General features: G+C 38.5%; 1 protein-coding gene across 2 annotated transcripts in view; it reads left to right on the top strand.

Moving 5' to 3' along the window:
• Window positions 1-17,594, top strand: part of pip5k1ca (phosphatidylinositol-4-phosphate 5-kinase, type I, gamma a) — a 90,088-nt gene that overhangs the window by 19,539 nt on the left and 52,955 nt on the right. For both annotated transcript variants that reach the window (XM_059340470.1, XM_059340469.1), the window contains exons 2-6: window positions 8,084-8,115; window positions 9,413-9,499; window positions 10,621-10,751; window positions 10,913-11,030; window positions 14,186-14,338. In XM_059340470.1, coding sequence (XP_059196453.1) covers window positions 8,084-8,115; window positions 9,413-9,499; window positions 10,621-10,751; window positions 10,913-11,030; window positions 14,186-14,338 — 521 coding nt within the window. The remainder of the gene's footprint in view (window positions 1-8,083; window positions 8,116-9,412; window positions 9,500-10,620; window positions 10,752-10,912; window positions 11,031-14,185; window positions 14,339-17,594) is intronic.

Genomic DNA, 17,594 nt, shown 5'->3' with positions numbered 1-17,594 from the left:
GAGCTATTTATTTATATGGGTCTATTTGTTATTCCATCCCCTGAAGAACTCTACAGACTGCTGCTGCAGCACGACGCTGGAGCAGGACCTACTTTTCCTTGTGTCCTCATTCTGAAGCCTCTTTAAGGATGAAATCACTAGGGTACCTGTTAAGCTAAATGGAGGGATATAAACACTGATAATATATTATCACGTCAGACTCCTAGAGGCATATTTCTGAAGATAGTTTTCACACTGTTTACAGGAAAGCAATCATGAAATATAATGAACAGAAGCACTCTATACCTTATGAACTCCCCTGTTCTCTATCCTATCATAACTCCTTTTTCTCTTTTCGCTGTGATACACTCTCATTATCTTTGTCTCTCTAGTTCTGTTCTTATTACTAGATAGATAGATTACTTTATTCATCCCCGAAGGGAAATTCCGTAACTATCGTGCTGTAGAAATGGCAGAAGGGGCATTAAGGGGTTTGTCACTTACAATTGTTTTCTTGTGATTACATTTCAGTCTGGCACAAACATAAATGAAGTGGCTGAAGTTTAAATGTAGTTCTGCCTCGCGAGAGCGTTCACACACATCTCTCCTTTCATGATCCATCTTTGTCCTCCTATAATTTAATTTACAGTGTTCCTGTCCGTGTTTTACTTTATGCTGCTGAGGACAGGGATATTAGAACACTGTTTTTCAAAGGGGCATCAGGGGGGTCGCGGAAATTTTGATGTATGTTTTTTTAATATGTCTGAATGGAATGAATAAAAAGGCCTAACAAAAGAGAAAAATTCTAAAAGAAAATATGTTTCTTTCCCAGTAATATCACTGTTGATGACAAGGAATGTTTATAACAGAAGAATGACTGGTTATTAATTAGTAATCAAAATAAGGAAAATATATTATAATAGCGTGATTTTTGATACTTTCCATCATAATGTATACATAATAAAACATTTTTTAAAAACATGCAACAGAGGGGTCCCCGCCAGAGGCTAATGCTATATGGGTCCTTCTTGGCATGGCAAAGTTTGGGAGCCCCTGAATTACAATATACTACGACAATCCACAAAGATCATGTTAAGGTAGAGCTGTGCGATATGGCTCATAAATAACAGTGTTTCCCCTACCATTACTGTATATAAGGGGGGCGCCCTGCCCCCCCAATGGTACCCCCCACCCCCCTTGACGATCAAGTTTATTTTATTTTCTATAGAGCTCCAAATCACAACAGAAGTCATTTAAGGTTACCTTTCCTATAGAACAGGTCTATATCTTGTCATTTTATTAAACAAACTAAATAGCCTTATGTTATTTTATTTACACAACGGCATGTCATTTCTGTCTCTACATGTTTGACGTGTACAATTCTCGTCTGCTCTCTGTATTGCGTGTGGCGGAGTTCCGCCCCGATGCGCGCACACACATGCAGTTCCCCTTCAATGACCTAGACCAGGGATGGGCAACTGGAGGACCGGGGGCCGCATACGGCCCGCATCCTCACTTACAGTGGCCATCAGTACAACTACATGCATTTGAGCATGAAATCTTAGTTGTGCAGTATAAAAATGCACAGAATTACTTCTTGCAATTGTAGGGGTATCTGGTTCAGATACACATTGCCTCCATTAGGGGTACCAAAATATTTAGAGGTAAAGCTAATTTAGATCAATTTTGCTATCAGAAATTGACTAAATTTATATTTAATACTTTAAATGAATTAAAGTTACTCAGGGGCACCACCTATTCACTTAGGAATAGGAAAAGATAGCAAATCATAGTTAATCAGTCTCATAAAGTTAACAAATTATCAATTTGGAACATTGATTATTAATTATGAATATAATTATAATCAAATTACCTTATTAATATTTAGTAACGGTTGAAGGAATTTTGAGTTCTTTCCATAGCAGAGGTTAGCAAATCACTCATTCATGTGCAACATTAAAGGGAGAAGCATATTAATCCAAAAACATATTTATTCTAAATAAAACAAAGCAAACAGAACACACAATAACTAATCTAAAAGACTATTTACAGTGGAAATGTGAGTGAGAAAAAAATGTGTAACAAAATGGCTACCGAAAGGTGGTCATTTAAATAAATCAAAATGGCGGAAGCCCTTTTGTTCTTGAAGAACAATAGACCATGCGGTCTTGAAGGTCTATGTGTTGTTGGAAGCCAGATTAAAAGTATATTTCATGTGGATTAGTGTGTGAGCAAGTCAAATGAGTTATAGTTAGTTTACATGTACAACTTGAGATATGTAGAGCAACATTAATCATACAACTTCAAATGATCTAACTACACAAAATATCCCAACAAATATACTTAAACACACAACAGATCAACACCATTGATTAAAGCTTAACAAACTTGTTCTTGCTTACTAACTGCCCAGTACTGTACCACAGAGTCCAGAGTTGAAAGGGGAAAGCAGCACTCCCTTTGAGGAAGAATCTGGTTCCTGGTTTGGTTTTAGTGGTTGTAGCGTTGTTTGCTGTTGGCTCCAGAAGCTTGGTGAGGGTCTCTGTGATTATGTCCAGGATAGATCACAGGCAGGAAACTTAGAAGCGTGGTGGTGGGCCCAAGCTTGGTTTGGACCTCACCGGCCTCCCTTAGAGCTGGAGACAGAGGGGGATGTCTGATCTTCCTCCTGGAAGATCAGACCAGGACAGCAGGCGTGCTGTTCCTCAGGGAGTTGAGAAGAGAAGAGCGAGAGAAGGGGTGGCTGCAGGACACTTTTGTGTCTCAACCTGGAAGTTGTATTTCCTGTTGGTATCAGCCAATGAGACGCCTTTAGGTATCTCCAGATACCTGTGGGGGTGGGGTCGTTTGTCTTTGTTTGGAGGGGGACAAAGAACGACCTCCATCTTGAAGCATGGAGAGAATTTGTTGACAATAATAATCACTGCATTCAGTCTTTAATCCAAATGAATCTTCTGGAGTAGCTGTGAGCCCTACACAATTAATGTTGGTCTGCTGTTCTTGCACTGAAAAAAAAGTAAAATCACAGTAAGTGGTAAAATCACAGTAAGTGGTTATTTTTTATTTGCTTCAAACCTTTTGTATTCCTATTTATACTGTTATACATGCATTTGAACATGACATATGTTAAGTTACTGCACTGTAAACATATTTAAAATTGCAGTTTCATCATATTTGGTTAAGTGCACGGTCCTATATGTGGCCCTGTGGTAGTGTCCATGAAAAATTGTGGCCCCCTCCAGCATTTAAGTTGCCTATCCCTGACCTAGACTGTGGCTGCCTAATACAGTCTAATTTACTGTGCTAAAGTCATATTTCAAGCTGCTTCAAGCATATTTATACTTTCCATGATATAAAGTTCTACTGCGCTGTGTTGCCGCTGTTCAGCAGAGTGTCTGTGACCCGCCAGTCACTGGCGGGTCACAGACACGGGTCATTCCCCCGGCCCCCCACCTCTCCGTCCTCCTCCAAGACGTGTGCGCATTCACACACTTACACACACACTGAATTTACCAAGCTGGTTTACCGAGGTCCAAACACACTGCTGCATACGCCGATTGCTAGTCGCAAGCTAACATTAGCTTACAACTAATGTTGCTTTAATCACAAAAAGCTTAACTGTGAATAACGATCTGAATTACTTCCTGTCGCTAAACACATGCTGCTTTCAGAATAAGAGCACAGTGTGTTAACAGAAGCCACCACAGAATTTGCAGGAAGACTGTCAAAATAAAATGGCTTAAATAAAACATAGAAGAACCAATATTCTCCTTTACAATAATTCATTAAAATCTGCAATGATTAAGATCAGTGTACATGATGTAATAGTGGCATTAGAATGTGTGGGAGGCACCAAATTTGGGCTTTTTATTGAAAAAACGTATTCTCCAGGGGGCATAAAGATTCTATGTCACGGTATCTCCCGACTGTGAAAAATGTTTTGTGAGGTGTTTGCTGTTTGTGTTTAGCTGTGAAGTGCACAAGATTGATACATTTAAGTTAAAATGTCCCCCCCAAAACCTTTAGTCCCTGCTAGCAGTCACACTCACATACCTATGCATGCATGCTCACACACTGTGAGGGCAGTCTTAACAGGTGCAGGCATGCAGAAAAGGGAGAGATATGACTGCAGTGAGATACAGAACATACACAAATTCATGCACACACAGGGAACAGGCATTTGGAAATGACAGAAGAGAAATGCCAGCCAATCACATGCTTTCACACACTTGGACCTACGGACACACATAAATAGCATGGGACGGTAAAAAAAACACGGGAGCCTCCTCTTTAATTATCTGCATTGCAAACATTCCTTCACCAGCAGTTTTTTTTTTCTCTCAAATTTTATTCCCTGGATGTTTCAGCTTGGGAGCGTTGCCGGGTTCTGCATTGGCACGCTTTGGCTTGCTCATGCTGGTGCAAATGTTTGCATGTGTGACAGAGGGAGGGAGATAGAGACAGAGCAGGAGGAGGGGTGGCGAACAGGCTATTCTGTGGCTCAGTCACATGGGCGTCCACGAGAGGCAGGCAGACATAGAGACCATAGAGGCTCGCTATCAATTCAGCTTCAATCACAGAGTGAAGATGCCGTCCCACTCCTGACTGACACTGGGTTATATAGGTTAGCTGTAAGTGTCTCAGCCGGTGAGAAAGACCAATTCATTTATGTTGGAGGTTGGAGCTAGAGCGTTACATATCCTGTCATCCTTATTTTTGACCCCTTTTTGCAGCAGACATTTTGATATGTCATAGTAGGAGAGGCACAAGCGTAGCTAATAACACAATTTAGCCGAGCTATATCAATTCCAGGGTCCTGGTATTGTGCTTGCTGGCTGAGTGGAGTTGCTTATTGGGAGTCTGTGTAGACTCATTACTATTCTGCCATGCACCCACACATACTTACACACAGAAAAGTACTTGCTCACACATAACAGTCAGCTTTCAGAAACAGCAAAGCAGCCAATCAAAGCCAATTGACTGCAAGTGCGAAAATCTTTTTCACAGAAGCAATGGGAGACTATAAGGGTTGCAGCTAACAATTATTTTCATTATCTATTGATGTGCCAATTGTTTCCTCAAATTGCTTTGTCAAAAAAATGTCAGACAATAGGGAAAAATGTCAGCATGATATCTTTAAATGTCTTGTTTTTTCCTCCCCAAACCTAAAGACATCCAGTTTGATATTATTTAAAACAGATAAAAGCAAGGACTATATACATTTCATGGTCACTTTTGGTTTAAAAATGACGATTTTTTATTACGATTTTTTTTTCTGTTGATTGACTAATCATTGCAGCTTCTGACATTTTGAAATGTTTTTTTATGGCACAGTAGAAAAAAATCACAGTAAATAATAGTGAAAATAATAAAATGATGATGAATGATTCAGGGTTCTGATATTTTGCTTGCTGGCTCAGTAGTCATGTTTCCATCAACAAATTTCTCTGTGCATTTTGAAGATTCCCATGAATAAAGCTTGATGGAAACACTAAAATTCGATAAAAGTTTTTAGGTTGACTTGAGGTGGTTTTTGACTAGTTTGAAAAATAGTTAATACACTAAACTATGGTGGCCCTGAAGTGCAAATCACAACGGTAAATCAGAAAACACAGTGTTTTCTGTTTTGTTGTTGTGTTTTTGGATTTGTTGTTGTGTTTTCTGATTTGTCGTTGTGTTTTCTGATTTGTCGTTGTGTTTTTTGATTTGCTGTTGTGTTTTTTGATTTGTTGTTGTGTTTTCTGATTTGTTGTTGTGTTTTCTGATTTGCCGCTGTGTTTTCTGATTTGCCGTTGTGATTTGCACTTCAGGGCCACCGTCCTAAACAGAGATGGAAACACTTTCTCCGAAGGTCCTGACATATCGAACATTAATTCGCATGACTGACAAGCTGTTTCTGCTCTGCCAGTTATGACAAGCTGACCTGAAAGAACATTTATATCTTATAAGTTGTCAATTGAAACAGTTCCTGAAGACTTGTTGTTTTTTCTCTACTGCTTCTACTGTTAACTGGCTGAGTAGCCTACAGCGATACATCACTCTGCCATGTTCTGACCAAAGGTTTATGCAGCTTTGTTTATTCCCTCTAAACCAGTTGAGGGAAATGTCTGTAATGTGCATTTTCTTCAATGCGACATTTCCAAATTTTGCTTCAAAATTCGCATCCCTTACTAGGACATTCAACTAAAACAGAGTCTTTGTTAATTTTATTAATAACACATGTGTCTTTCCAACTATAGTAAGTCAGAAAGTCTGCCCTGAACACAAAAAAAGCCTATTTTGTCATTTAAGTGAAATAAAAGAAAGTATTTAGTACCAATTAGGATTACTTTATCCCATCTCTGATATTTGTGTCCTCAACAGTCAGACTGTTGTAAACATATCTGATGTTTCTCTGTAAATTCCCCCATCTGGTTGGCTGAGTGTGATATTTAATGTGAAAATAACAAAGTGAATTAATCACCCTCACTCTTGTTCTGTCTGAAGCCCTTTTCTGTCTCTTTCTTTCATTTTCTGTTCTCTCTATCCTGTCCTCCTGAGCCTCGTCTCCATTATTATGCGTTGTGTGTGTTATATATCTATAATTATTCATCTATTTCAGGCCTTCATGCTGAAAACAGTCCTCCTTTTTCTACTGCTTACATCCTGTTATTAGAATAATCACGCCATAACAGATGTAAGACTGCTGTACTTCTGAGATTTGTTGGATTGCCATTTGTAATGTGTGCTGTTTGCTTTTTTTTAGTCCCTTTGTGAAACACATCTCAGCCTAGATAATATTAGGGTTGTAAAGCCTCTAAAGAGTGAGAGTGTGTAGTTTACTCTGACTCAAATAAACAGTCGATTTACACTAAAACTGCTAGACTGTTTTTTTCACATTAGTTTAAATTTAAAGGCATACAATGCAGGAACTGTTAAGTAATGTTTGTAAACACAACATTTATCTTGAAAGCAATCCCCAGATTCTCTTGTTTTGTCTGCACGGTGTTTCAACCCTCTATATTTATAATTTTTTGATGCTGTGTCGGCTATTTTCGTAGCTTCATGCTCAAAGGGTGATGCCCAGAAACGTCCACAACACAGCAAAATGAAAATAGAAAAGAAAATGCAGGCAGAGGGGTACATTTATATGAGACAATATATTACTTTAAAAAAAAAATGGACTCTTGTGCTTCTTAACAATAATAAAAATGGAATTAATGTTAAACATTTAGCAAGGGAATGAATTAATTCCTTTCATAGGCAAAAAATATACTGCTTATCCAGTTCCTCAATGGTTGGAAAAAGTGCAATTTACAACATATGAGCAAGTTGCCACTTTCTGTTACCACTATGTTTCAACAGGAATCCAATTCTTGTTGCTGAAGGGAAAACGCTGCTGTTTTTCTGGAATCATGTTGCCTAAATTGTTCTAATGTAAACAAACATGCATGTAAACACAAAAGACAATGTCGTGCGATAAATTAGCCCTGTAGCAGTACAGTGTGTATGTGCTGCTGCTGCAGGAGGTGTTCACTTCTACACACAGTCCTCCTACAGCAGTCTCTCCCAGCTGCAGAGAAGGAGGTGATGTCAACCCCTTAGGGTCCAGTCTGCAAATTGCTAACAGGCTAACAGTTAGCTCTGTAGCAGTACAGTGTGTATGTGCTGCTGCTGCAAGAGGTGTTCACTTAGCGATCTCTGTTTGTTTACAACAAGCACCAGACACTCTGTACACACACTGAAACTGTTCCTATTGTTTGTTTAAAAGTAGCACAATAAAAATACAGATGTTTTCCCTAACATGATGAGTAATCGTGATTAATGATTGTGATTACAATATTAATCAAAAATAATCATGATTATCATTTTGGCCATAATCATGCAGCCCTAGTTGGTGCCCTTGTAGCTGATGTTATTCTTTCCTGCAGTTTGTCTCACTGACGGGCCTCTACTTGTGACACTGTTATTACATAATGTTGGATGGCTGTGTCCACCCTTTGGTATTCATCTTTGTCACAGAATGCACTAATGATGCTGAGTAATGGAGCCTCTCTGTCTCAGAGCGACTAACACAGTCATCTCTGTCTCTCTCCTTTTTTTTTTTTATTTCTCTCTGTCTCAGATGCTGCTGCGAGGAAAGCTTTCATCACAGAGGTGAGCTGCCATCTGTCCCTGTGATCATCTGCATCACTTCTCTTTTTAGTTCCTGTTTGATCCTGCAAATAAATAAAATTTAGTTCTTTGGTTTTAGCCGATAGACACTATTGATACAATTACCCCAAAAAGGTTTGATCTGAGGCGATTAATATCTGGGTCAATTAATATTTGTGTCAACTAATATTTGTGGTACATCATTTTCATTACCAGAATTATTTAAATTAGGGCCGGGACTCGATTTAAAAAAAAAAAAAATCTAATTAATTAATTGCAATTTTTTCCGTTAAGTGTAGTAATAGCATATTTAGAAATATACATTTCATAAATTCAGGTAGCCTATAGGTAGGTAGACCTTCTGTAAACTATAATACTTTGTTTTTTTCAGTAAAACACAATCCACGCTAGCTACCACACTAGCCGCTAGCTGCTATATGTTTTGCATTGAGGTGATACTTGAGGCTCGATGTGCTTCGGTGATATGTGAATTCCTTGTTGCATAGCAACACAACCATGCTCTTATCGACGCTTCCATCCGTTGGTTTTTAGTAACAAAATGTCCCATCATCCACGGGGCCAACCAAAGCAGTCTCATCAGCTTCTTCCTTCATGTTCACTGTGGTTTGTTGTTGTCTGAACTCATGAACGCTAGTTGGTGCTCCAGTATAATCGGTCCGCCTGAAACTCATCCAGTGAGAAACGTTCCGCGGTGCTAAAATAAGTGCGATTAAAATGCTTCAATTTTTTAACGCATTAAGTTTTGGGTAATGAATTAATCTTAATTAACACGTTAAAGTCCCAGCCCTATTGGTATTGGTAGCCCTATTTAAATATCACTTTAGTACTCTTCTAGACAATTTGGCTCACATTATCCTAATTTAGTAAATCCCATCCATCTGCCACTTCAGCTACTCCACTGTACTAAGGTATCATTTGAATTTTTGCACAAGTTGTTTCATCTGAATCTGTTGAGAATGTTTAATATAGCTTAAAAGCTCTATAAACATCACTTATAACAGCAACAGAAATATTTACGTCACAAGATTTGAGATCTGAAATATCCACTGCAGCTTCTCCCATTAGGACAGTTTCTAAATCAGATTAGATCTTTGGAACAGAGGAGAAGTGGGCATTTTGAAAAACGAACACCTGGTCTGCTCAATTCAAAGCATCAAAGCTTGGAATCACTCTCATGCATTATTGCTGTGTCACTCTCCAGTCTTTAATATTTAAATAATACATTTTAATGAACAGGTGTCCCTATAATGCAGGTCTCTCTCCCTCTCTGTCTCGCCAGATGCCCTCATCCTCAGGCCAGCCTGGTCAGGGAAAGAAGATTGGCCACAGAGGAGTGGATGCATCAGGAGAAACTACTTACAAGAAGGTACTGTAGCCCGCATTGGCCCGGGCTGTTATATGTCCTCTGGTTCTAAATCAGGGATGGGCAACTGGAGGCCCGGGGGCCGCATACGGCCCGCACCCTCACTTGAAGTGGTCTTCAGTACAACTACATGCATTTGAGCATGAAATCTTAAAAGTGCAGTGTAGAAATGCACAAAATTACTTCTTGCATTAATGTTGGTCTGCTGTTCTTGCACTGAAAAAAAAGAAATCACAGTAAGTGGTTATTTTTTATTTGCTTCAAGCTTTTTGTATTCCTATTTATACTCATGTATTTGAGCATGAAATATGTTAAGTAACATATTTAAAATTGCAGTTTCATCATATCTGGTTAAGTGCACGGTCCTATATGTGGCCCTGTGGTAGTGTCGATGAAAATTGTGGCCCCCTCCAGCATTTAAGTTTCCCATCCCTGTTGTAAACGTATCAAGATTCCCAAAAAACAGAACAAAGAGCTGATTTATTTTGCATTTTAAAAGCTTTTTAAAAGATCCTTTGTGTAAGATGTGTATAAAATGACTGTGTTAATTACTTTGTATCGCCAATGTGTGAACAGATTGTTGCATAACTTAAAAAGGGAGACCTTCCCGCCTTTCTCAGCTGCCTATAACAGCCTCTCTGGACTCGGTTTGCCTATCTATGATTTATCTACATGCATTGATCTGACATTGTTTGCGTCAGCTTACAAGACCTGAACTTGAATCTCTCATCTCTGTTTAGTTCTGTTTTCTTCTGCATTTTGTGTTTGTGTGTGTCTAATTTCTGTTATGTTAAGCAACTTTAGGTACCTTTTAAAAGCTCTATAAAAATTTAATGCATTATTATTATTATTATAATTACGTTTGCTGATTAAATTATTTGCAAACGGCAAGCTAGTTTGTATCATGGATCAACACGATGACACATGAACATAATAATAACATGATGGTCCATTGATGTCATTAATAAGACAGATTTTCTGAAAATTCCACATAGTGCCTTTAAATAGTAAAACCACAATGAATGTTTTTTTCTCTCTAAAAGTCATCTGCCCCGACTCTGAGGGTTAAAGGAGAGGTAAATATCTCCCTCCCCACACCTCCCCTTGCCCCACTCTCTCCACAGACCACATCCTCTGCCTTGAAAGGTGCCATCCAGCTGGGCATCGGTTACACAGTGGGCAACCTGAGCTCTAAGCCTGAGAGAGACGTGTTGATGCAGGACTTCTACGTGGTGGAGAGCATCTTCTTCCCCAGGTCTCTACTGCAGCTAAACACATAAAAAACATGTTGTAAATGTAGTATGTTGCACATATGGATTATACAATATTAATGCATGTTGCTGATATGTTTTTCTTAACATGAATTCCATTACTGTCTTCTCATGTTATGTGCTCTGATATCTTTCTGTACTTTAGTGAAGGAAGCAACCTCACTCCAGCCCACCATTTCCCAGACTTCCGCTTTAAAACATATGCTCCTGTGGCCTTCCGCTACTTCAGAGAACTGTTTGGCATCAGGCCAGATGACTACCTGGTGAGATTTACAAAATGAACAATGTACAAAATGAAAGAAAAATTATGCTTTTTGTCAGCTTGAATCAGATAGACTTGAACAGGGAGCAATCAAGAGGGATGTAAGTAGAAAGGGAAGGGAGGCAAGACCAGTAAAATACAACAAAACACTGTAAATTAACAGAAAGACAGAAAATGAAATAATAAAGATGAGAAGCGGTACAGTGGAAGAGAGCTGAGAGGGCAGAGAGGAGGAGAGAGGATGGCTAAAGAGAGGGAGGGAAGGTCTGCAGCTTGTCACCCCTCATCAGCGTGGAGGACCTGGAGGCTGAATGAATCACCCCTCCGCCCTGAGCAGTCTAGCAGAATATACATTCACTGCTTAGTCAGTGTTTCTGCATGTTCCATGTGCATACAATCTTTAATGCATCGGTTCTCCGGCCATGTGGAAACACCACATCCTGCCTCCTTTCTGTCGTCTCTATCAGCCAGCCTGTGGTCACTCATCACCATATGTCCACACCAGCCATCTGGGGACATGAAATCACTAACTTTTCTACCAGACTCACTGTTTAGCTTGTATTAACATTAGAATCGAATATATTATGCTCTCATTGAATCTAATTGTCATTAGAGGACTCTGATTCTGTGTCAGATACAGGGGTGCTGTTCTCTACCTGATAAGTCTAGACCCCTTGTAGAGGTAGAAAATGTAAAGATAAACCTATATTTAGATAGATAGATAGATAGATAGATAGATAGATAGATAGATAGATAGATAGATAGATAGATAGATAGATAGATAGATAGATAGATAGATAGATAGATAGATAGATAGATAGATAGATTGATTGATTGATTGATTGATTACTTTATTCATCCCCTAAGGGAAATTCGGTTGTCACAGTAGTCCGGTATTCAATTACAATAAAATACAATAGAATAAAATACTGAGGTAAAATAAATAAAAACAACAATAGAAAAAACACAGAATAGAACAAGGACACTTAAGAAGTTTTAAAAAAGAAGATCAGTTGGTAGGTTGGCAAGATGATGGTAATTATACTGATGATATGATGGCAACAATGCTATAGTGACTAGACAGTATATAATAATAATAATAATAATAATACAGTATATAATATATAATATAATATGTAATAATAGATAGTAATATAAAATAAAAATAAATAAAATAATTATAAATAAAATAATATGATATATAATATATTATTATATAATATATAATAATAGTAATAATAATAATAATAATGCCGGTATAATAATAATAATAGTAGTACATTACAGTATATATTAATAATAGTAATGGCAGCAACAGTATATATAATAATAATAATAGTAGTAGTAGTAATAATAATAATAACATAGCAATGTGTCATGCGTAGATTTAGTGCATAGATTTAGTGCTAATCTCTTTAGCACTCATTTTTGTGACAAGTCCAATCAACTACCACAGAACCTTGTCGCTTACAGATAAAATTATACGCATATTCATCCCTCACATTTTCCCAACCTGACTTTATCACCTTTAAGGTTCTTTAATCACATCTACAAAAAGACTTTCGCGTCTGTTAAGTTGTCCATCTTGGTGTGAAGATAATGAAAACCACTGTTACCATCTCCAGTCAGCCATACCATTTTACATTTTTACCTCTAACACTGTTCAGCTGTGTTTTGATGAAGGGAAAAAAGGTTTGAAATTAAATGTCAGGCTTTGCTGAGAGGAATGTTTGAAAAGTGAGCCATTAGCAGAAGGTAGGTGGTGGCTTTTAAAAAAAAAAAAAAAAAGATGTCTCTCATTACTTGCTTTTAGGCAGGTAGAGAAGGGGCTAATTAACTGAGCCAACCATCATTTCAGCAGGAGAATGATTATAAAAGCTAGATTTTAAAGGCAGTCATTATTTGACATCTAAATGTGTCTGTTCTACAACAGTGGGTACTGTACTTTATACTTTTTCTCTGACCCACAATCTGTGTCATACTATAGTTTCTTCTCATATTTCTGCCATGATGTTTATTTATATGCATTTCTGCACATCTCTGCATGATGACTGTGTTGTTTGTGTTTGATCATCTGTGTTTTTAAGGAGCTCATTGTCAGCACTACAGGCAACAATGTTGGGGAGCCAGTCTAAGAAATGAAGGGTAGCAAAGGGGAAATAGCCCATTGATTCTTTACTGTGCTTAATCACGTTTTGTCCACATCAACCTGATTTTGCTAGACTCTGACTGCTGTGAACATTTTGAGACAGATGCAGATACTAATTTTAGAGGGGAAAATTCAATGACAACTGACATGGTGGCCTATGTAGATATTTTTTTGAGCTGGAAACAAATAAGCCTTTTTTTATGTGGATTGTGCACTGATTTTCCAACACTGTCTGCAAATGCACCCAGAGAGCTATTTATCTTAAACATAAAACTTTATTGAATAACATTTAACATTGTTATACATTATACAAACAATGTATTACATTGTCAGCCAATTCTATAAATGATAAGAGATAAAATAAAGAATAAATAGGAATTTAAAAAATTGCAAAATAACCATCAATACTGTTCAGTTTCAGTCAGTTCCTATAGTTAAAAAAAACATTTTTTAAAAATCATACCAAACTACGTTTTGCTGCATTATATATTTTGTGAAAATGTTTCCTTAACGGCACATATCAGACATAATATACACTGATACCGATACGCTTTTGATGGGCCAATATCCGCCAATAATATCAGTCAACTAATATATCTGTGTGGCTCTGTCTTTTGCTGCAGCATGATGCTCTATACTGCACATTTTACTGTAAATTAGTGTGGAAATGTGCAAAAATATTCGGTCACACCATTAATTGCCTCTGTTCAGACATCCAGATTTACTGTATGTGTTCTCCCAGATACACTGAGGTGTTATCTCTTCTCCCTCTTTCTCAATAAGATTACAAAACATTCAGGTTTTTCTGTTTGTGTGAGATAATCAGAAAATGCAACTCATGTTGTGGTGTCTTTTTCAAAGTGTTTCTATTCATACCGGAATATTGGCCTCTTCAACAATGCAAGGAATTTGTGTGGGGAACAATGCAGGGAACATTGAAGTGTTTCAATGTTTTGATCATTTCTTCTCTCTTCTGTGTGTGATCGTTTGTCTCTGTGTACCTGCAGTACTCCCTATGTAATGAGCCTCTCATCGAGCTCTCCAATCCTGGAGCGAGTGGCTCGGTCTTCTATCTCACAAAGGACGACGAGTTCATTATCAAGACTGTGATGCACAAGGAGGCTGAATTCTTACAGAAACTGCTACCTGGATACTACATGGTAAGCAAAGCTTTTTGTTTTATTACTCAGCCATAACACTTTCAGGTTCAGTAGTGTTCATGGTAGGCAGCACACATGCAGCACACATGCAGCACAATTCTCAGCAGTCTCCGTGTCTGAGCATGGGGGCAAACCAGGAAGTGCTTTAAGCTGCATTCTACAGAAAATTCCAGCAGGGGGCGCTAAGTTTGGCTGCAACAAAAATCTGTCCATTCATTTCAGTGCAAAATGAGAAAACTTCTCACTTGATTTATTACCTCAGAAATTTTTTAGGACAACACAATAGTCTCAATCACTAGTAAAAAATCTTCTTCAAGACAATTTGATGTTAATAGTTCTAATAATGGCCCCATGAGAAAATAGAAGATAAAGAATCAAATGATTTGGGGCGTTGCCACCTTTGATTGACAGGTCACTAACAAGGCGAGCCGTCATCAGGAGAGAAGCAGAACAGTGCGTATCCATGGCAACATGTCAATAAAGTTATATATAACATTATATAGATATAAAAAAAAGGATGTTTACCTGTTTTGTCTCATAACTTTGACCCTTTCACTGTATTTTCACTTAATGACAGTTTATTTGAACGTTTTGTTCAGTAAAAATGTCTTGTTCAGTGTTTCGTTGGACTAACAGACACTCCAAGGAGTCACTGTTCAGTTTTCTGAGGTCAGTAACATACATTTTGTTTTTGTTTTCTGCCAAAACTAACATCCCAGTTAATGCTCCAGTTGATGCTAACATGAATTAGCAGCAGCTTCTCTCAGTCAGGTTGAGGTGTAGAGAGGCTGTAGTCAGTGATCAGATCCCTCTCACTCCTTCACAGTCCAGATATGGTCTGCTCCCCATATCGGAAACAAGATGGCGATGCAAGACAGCGACGAGTGTAACGCTGAATTTGATGCTTCCAACGGGCCATAAACCAACGGGTGACGTCACGGTCACGACATCCATTATTTATATAAAGTCTATGAGCACAATGCATCCTGGGTGAAAAAATACTGCTCACGCCTACAAACAATAAGCCTGTCTATCCAGTTATGAGGGCACATGCTGAACAGTGAACACAAATTCATACAAACTGTACAACTGTACTGGAGCAGCCTATCAGCATTTATTCTCTGTCTGGAGAAATCACTGCACACATGAATTCTTCATACTTACATTTAAAGCACTGTCTCCATTGTTTGTTTGTTTTTGTCATTTTCATATTTAACTTTTTTCTGTCATTTTCTGATAACTAAATTTATAAGCCACAGAGCCAATAACTTAATCGTATGCTCAAAGTAAAAAAAGATGGTTCTTGCTGAAGCGGGAGGATCTTATAACTAAATTAGAAAATACAGCATATAAACGACATCATTCTTTAAGCTTGCAACTTTGTTTTCTTAGCCGGCCTAACTTCTTGCATTTCCTATCTTTTCTTTACCTTTTGTTGTTGATTTTTACAATGGCTCGCTCTCTTCTTTACCGTCTCCTCCTGCTGGACACAGCACACTGCAGGAGAGATCACAGACATGTTGCAGAGGTCTGCTGACTGTTGAAATGTAGTTTCGGGATTTTTTTTTAGGTTTGCGCCTCAAAAACCAGAATGTGCCTCTAACAGATCAAGTCGGCAAGGAGCACACAACTTTCAGTCTAGACACAAAGAACATCTTTAGCAACAAAAACATATTCCCTTTAGCAAAATAAGAAAATAAAAAAGAATAATCAGTGCTGGGAACTGAGGCGAGAGCATTTAAAACATCCAAAATCGAATTTCAAACAGCCTCAGAAACATCTCCCTCTACCCTGCAGCGTGCTGAGGCTGACATGCCGTGTGATGGCTTTTTCGGTGAAGGCTGCTGCACCAGGTGGTGAAGGTAAAGGAGAGGAAAAGTGAAATGGCTGGTGTGCCATGCTAATTTAATCAAATTGATGTCCATATAGGGTTGCACGATTATGGCCAAAATAATCATCATGATTATTTTGATCAATATTGTAATCCTGATTATTAATCGCGATTATTCATCATGTTAGGGAAAACATCTGTATTTTTATTTCATTACCGTTAAACAAACAATAGGAACAGTTTTTAGTGTGTGTACAGACTGTCTGGTGCTTGTTGTAAACAAACAGAGATTGCTAAGTGATCACCTCCTGCAGCAGCAGCACATACACACTGTACTGCTACAGAGCTAACTGTTAGCCTGTTAGCAATTTACAGACTGGATGCCAAGGGGTTAATATCCCCTCTGGCTCTGCAGCTGGGAAAGAGTGCTGCAGGAGGACTGTGCCGCTTTGACGAGTAAGAACGAGTCTCCAATAACACCAGAAAAAGTCGCTGGATTTCTCGCCAGTTGCTTTTTAAAAAAAAAAAATCGCTAAGGGGGTCTGAAAAGTTGCTAAATATAGCAACAAAGTTGCTAAGTTGGCAACACTGCTTCGCCGGCTTTTACAAATGTTGTTGTTGTGTCGAGTACTATGTCACATCCTGCTTAGCATTCTATCCAATCAGCAACCAGGCTTTTTTCAGGGGAGAAAAACGCCCCGCCCCCTGGTGGTTGGTGGACTACTGGTGTAGAAAGTGCTTGATTAGATATGCAGGAGAGCCACATTTTTAAATGGAAATATCACCGACGATCAGGTTAATTAAATCGTGGCGGCCAAAATTGTGATCACGATAAAAATTTGATTAATTGTGCAGCCCTAGTGCCATATGACTGCTTTCTAAATGGCTGCAGCTGGTTGCATCTAAACTGAGGAAAACAATGCAGTTTCAGCCTTGGTAACAGATTATGTCCGACTTTTAACTACATCCCCATTCTCTGTTTGATGAAGAACATTACTGTTAAACAGGAAGTAACGGTGGTGGGAAGGAGGGCTTTAAATGGCGATCTCCACTTTTTATGTTCTCATTTTCAGTCTTATTTTTAGATCTCAGGTTTATGTAAGACCATGGAAATATTTCCTCGGAGCGTGACGTCCTTTTCATATAAAGCGGTCATAAAATCATCTCTGACTAAAACCTTGGGCCATGCTGTTTCATAAGACTGTGGCCGGTGTGTTTCTCATAAGCCTAACAGAGCCTGACTTGTGCCAACAGTACCCCCTCCCACCCACGCCACAGTCTGCAGGCTCATTCTGAATTAACTCAACCAGCAACAGCTCCATGTATGTCCATGCTACAACTCCATCCTCTCAGGGTTCACACCCTTTGAGCCTTGTGTTTATTCATGTGCTGACAGCCCGTGGCCCAAGACCATTGCAGGAATTC

Source organism: Centropristis striata, chromosome 9 (genome assembly GCF_030273125.1).
Source record: "Centropristis striata isolate RG_2023a ecotype Rhode Island chromosome 9, C.striata_1.0, whole genome shotgun sequence".
In the NCBI taxonomy this organism is placed as follows: domain Eukaryota; kingdom Metazoa; phylum Chordata; class Actinopteri; order Perciformes; family Serranidae; genus Centropristis; species Centropristis striata.
The sequence above is the reverse complement of the archived record's forward strand: the minus strand, read 5'-3'. Positions and strand labels throughout refer to the sequence as shown.